The 4,525-nt window shown below is 44.0% G+C and overlaps 1 protein-coding gene and 1 pseudogene across 1 annotated transcript; both read right to left on the bottom strand.

Moving 5' to 3' along the window:
- Positions 1-1,366: 1,366 nt before the first annotated feature.
- On the bottom strand, positions 1,367-2,020 carry LOC147460609 (uncharacterized). Its single transcript, XM_086508117.1, has one exon. The coding sequence runs from the start codon at positions 1,997-1,999 to the stop codon at positions 1,379-1,381; it is 621 nt and encodes a 206-aa protein (XP_086364243.1). The 5' UTR covers positions 2,000-2,020; the 3' UTR covers positions 1,367-1,378.
- Positions 2,021-2,597: 577 nt separating this feature from the next.
- Positions 2,598-3,509, bottom strand: LOC147460608 (uncharacterized; annotated as a pseudogene).
- Between the last annotated feature and the right edge of the window lie 1,016 nt (positions 3,510-4,525).

Raw genomic sequence — 4,525 nt, 5'->3', positions numbered from 1 at the left:
CTGCTTAAGGCCCAAGTGGAGAGCCAAGTAATCTGCCTCGTTGTTTGTATGCACATCCTCCAAATCATTAGCTTTTGAAAAAATAGTGTTACCTTGTGGATCCTGTATAACGACTCCACCTCCGGCTTTTTGGACCACCTTCCTGTAAGCACCATTGAACCACATGACAAAAGCTTCTTTTAGATCCCGTTCATCGTTAGCCTCTTCTCAAACCACCCTGGGATACACTGGCAAATCTACACCCTTATTTACCAGCACGTTTGCGAGATGTGACCTGCAAGTGTGATCAATTTTAAACTCAAAATCAAACTCCTGTAACTCTAGCACCTTCATAATGCGCCTCCCTGATAAGACCTGCGAACAATTAAATGCACTTTGAACTTCCTGCAAGCAAACACTAGTGTCATCACCCATTGCCCAGCCTCTGTGTAAGACGTCTCTCATGGACTGATGACCCGACTCTCAAAGTAGAAGTTTGTAGCACCGCCCTACCTTTTGTAGTAGGACTGCACCAATTGCAACTGTACCCACTGTCATAGCAACATAAAAATCATTCGCACGATGTTGGGAGGACAATAGGCAATTGTCATAAGATTTCTTTAACCCTGTCAAAAGCTGCCTGTGTGTCTTCATTCCACTGAAATCCATGAACCTGTTGACTCATTTTTTGAAGAGGGTAGACATACTGTGAAAGCATCCAAAAGAATCAAGAGTAGTACTTCAATTTATGCACAAATGATGCCAAACCTGTAGCACTTTTGGGAGGCTCCATCAACACAAGAGCCTTTACCTTGTCCGGATCCGCTTCGATACCATTCTGTGAGACCACATGCCCTAGCAAGTGAGCTCGAGGTTGAGCTAACTTACACTTTTTAGGATTCAATTGACCACCCGCTTCATCCAGTCGATGAAAACAGAGCTTTAACTTTGAAAAATGATCATTCCTAGAGCTGTAACACCCTATGTCATCCATGAAAACTTTGATAAACTTACCAAGAGAGGGACCAAACACTTTATTCATCCAATCTTGAAAATTTGCATAAGCATTCACCAAGCCGAAGGGAATTCTGCGGTAGGCAAAACAGCCCCATGGCAAAATGAAAGTGGTTTTCAACTGGTCTTCAAGTGCAATGCCTATCTGGAAGTACCCGAAAAAGCCGTCCATAATAGAGTACCTTTCATGTCCTGCAACTTGATTTAAAATTTCATCCTAAAAGGATAAAAGATAATAGTTCCTCTTGGTTGCAGCATTTAAAGGCTTATAATCAACACACACTCGCCATTTGCTGTTCTTCTTGGGCGTTATGACAACCAGGGAGACCCACTCAGATTCTTGCACGGGATAGATAATACTTGCATCCAATAGCTTGTTGATTTCCTACCAGAGAGCCTCCTGCTGAATTTTCCCTAACCTCCTTAGCTTTTGCACCTTTGGTTTATGCCCCTCTTTGAGTATGATCCTGTGCTCAACTTCCTTGGCACCTCGCAAATCTTTATACTCAGTGTTGGCAAACAAATTAGGATAGGATGCACAGAGTTGCACATAACTTTCCTTATCATGCTTTGTTAAATCTTCTCCTAGCATACCTCTTACCTCTTGGGCATCAATAGGGGAAACTTGAGATTGCATACGTTTTTTTGGAATAGAGTTATCGACAGTAACTCCATAGAGATCAACATCAACATGGAGGAGATCGTCATCACTCTTTCCCTCTTCTGTATCTGTGTAGCCTTCATCATAGGTTGACTCCGTTTCGTATTTGTAGCTTGTTGTAGAATCATCTCCCTCATCTTTTGCCATGGGATGAGAGCAACTCTCCCTTGTCCGTAGATCAAGCATCACATGTCTATCATTCTCTTTATCAAATAAAGTAAGTACCCCTTTTCCCCAATCCTTCTTGGCCCCCATTGCAAGAAGCCATGGTCTACCCAATATGATAGGGTAAGCATTGTCGCCAACTTTCATAACAAAAAAATCAATAAGGCATTCAACACCCATAACCTTTACCTTTACATCCTGTGCTATGCCCAAACACCTGACCTTGGTATGGTACGTTGGCAATCCTCATTCGCACATTAGATCTTACCATTGCTTTAACTCTTGCATCCTTCATAGTGGATTCGGTCATGACACACACTTGGGCCCCTCCATCAATGTATGCCTATACTTGCATCTTCTTCTCAATAAGAGCATCAACAAGTGGAAGCACATCCGCTGGACTCCCAACCCTCAATGCTATATTCCCCACAGTATGCACTCCTGTTTTGTCCCGTGGAAGCTTGGTGCTAGCACTATATAGTAGATCACTGACATCGCAATTTAGGATTTAACGCAAGCAGCTGACCGAAAGTAATATTAGACTTTTGGTTCTTGACATCACTTACCAAGTCATATTTGGGATGATCCCTTCCAAGTTTGTAATCGGATTGCTTGATTTTACGCCTCCTTGTTATTTTTCTAGTCTTTGTCTACTCTCTATCTTTGCCGATTTCTCCTTTGCCTTTGCAAGCTCTAGTCTCCCGCTCTGTCTCCGTCTCTCTTCCTTCACGTGCTCTCTTGTTGGCCAAAACATCCACTACCTGCTCATCTACTCCAATTATATTAACACGATGAACTTCTTCATTACCTTGAGGAGCGGGAGGCACAGGATTGTAAGACTATTGATATCTTTTCCCGTTGAATTGCCCTTGTCCTCTCCCTCTTCTAAATAGTGCGTACATACCTCCTCTTTCCCTTGGTGGATGCAAGAAATCCGGTGCGTAGTGCCCTTCTTTGCCACAATTATAGCAAGGACCAGGCAACTGCCTAGCTCTTCCTCTGCCCGCTCTTTGCTGCTCTCTGTCCATCACACTCAAATGAATCTCTTGCATTTGTTCTGATAAATCTTGAACAGTACGTACCAAGTGTTGAGGAATAGCTGCCACTCCATGATTTGCTTGATCCTCTGCACAAACCTCGCCTTGAGGGCTTGGTGGCTGCTCGTATCCCATCATACCTTGTTCGATCTTCTTCTTGATCTTCCTGCTCTTTGCTCGAGTGATTGCTACAGCACCATTGTAGTTCTCGGGGCTTTCAAAATCCACCTTTTCTCATACCTTGGAATGTAGGCACACATAAATTTGTCCATCTTGAAGTAGTCATCGTTGGCCAATTGCATTGATGTGGCTAATTCTACCCAACATTCTTCAAACCTATTAAGAAAAACAATAAATTCTTCACTTACATCTTGCCTGAGAGCATTTAGCTTCACGTCCATATCCATAGGTGATACTTCCTTTCGAAAATGTTGTAAGAAATTGGTCCGTAGAGCCGACCATGCGTGTCGCGGCTCGCCCTGCAATGTATTGAACCATGCTTTCACCTTGCCACGTAACACAAATGGAATAGTGTCCATCTTGCTGTCGTCATTAGGCATCCGCAATGATAGCATGTATAATTCAAAGTCTGCAATCCATTTGACTGGATCCTCCTCACCTATGAAAATAGGGCCATAGCTACGAATTACCATGGTATCTTTCGGTTGACCTTTGCACTGTTTTCTTCAAGGCTATGAGCGGGTCCTCAGTGGGGGCACCACTAATGGAATGGGGGAAACGGGAACACACAAAGTACAACTAGATGCCTCTCTATAGCCTAGCAGAAATCCAACACCCCAAGCCACTCGGATAGACTCGCACACCCTGTATTTTCTGTATGACTTTACTAGTAAGCTCGTAATTTGCTCAATTCACGACTACACCCACCTAGCCATATGCACCTTAACAACACAAACTTGTCAATAGCTCAACACATAGCACACTTTCCAAGAAAGATGACATAGCCGCAATCATTAAAATCTTCTCTTGCTCCCTCTTGCACAAACACAATCCATCTCTCTCTCTCTCTCTCTCTCTCTCTCTCTCTCTCTCTCTCTCTCTCTCTCTCTGTGTGCTTTACCCACTCCTCGAAAAACACACACGGAATCAGGATTTGAGCACAAGAGAAGACACCAATACAAAATAGATGAGGCAAGCAGAGCAATGAGCTTTAGATAGGGCTATGATAGCTTTCAAAGCAACATATACAAACTCAGTGGATGCCGGTTATTTCAAACTTATAAAGCAATTTCGAGAATAAGAAGTGATCGTCTATCAACATGGGATGCTCTCAATAGCCTTGGCTTGTCCTTTTGCAATGATATCATGAACCTGAAGGCTTTATGATAAGGATCGTTTTCCTTCTTGCAGAGCTGATGGTCCTCAAGATCATACGACCCTCTGCAAGCAATCGAACACGCTCGGGCTGAGTTCGACAGCACTATTGGTGGCACCCCTCCCTCTAGCGGCCCACCTCCTCTATGGCAGCCCTTTGCGGCTTTTGCAGCCCGCCAACTTGATCCCTGGCTTCCCTCGTCAACTGCACAAGGCCTCAGGTCGCCTCCTTCTTCAAGAAACCAGGGCTTTGATAGCAGCCCCCTCTATCCACGCTCTCTTCATGCACCCGTTTTTAAGCCATCTTCCAAGCTTGGTGCCACCTGTTTGCCAT

Source organism: Adiantum capillus-veneris, chromosome 3 (genome assembly GCF_014529385.1).
Source record: "Adiantum capillus-veneris isolate H3 chromosome 3, ASM1452938v2, whole genome shotgun sequence".
NCBI lineage: Eukaryota > Viridiplantae > Streptophyta > Polypodiopsida > Polypodiales > Pteridaceae > Adiantum > Adiantum capillus-veneris.
This window is presented reverse-complemented; position numbering and strand designations above follow the sequence as displayed.

Coding starts and splice junctions, on each gene's coding strand:
- LOC147460609 (XM_086508117.1), bottom strand. CDS start 1,999: ATGGGTGTTGAATGCCTTATTGATTTTTTTGTTATGAAAGTTGGCGAC.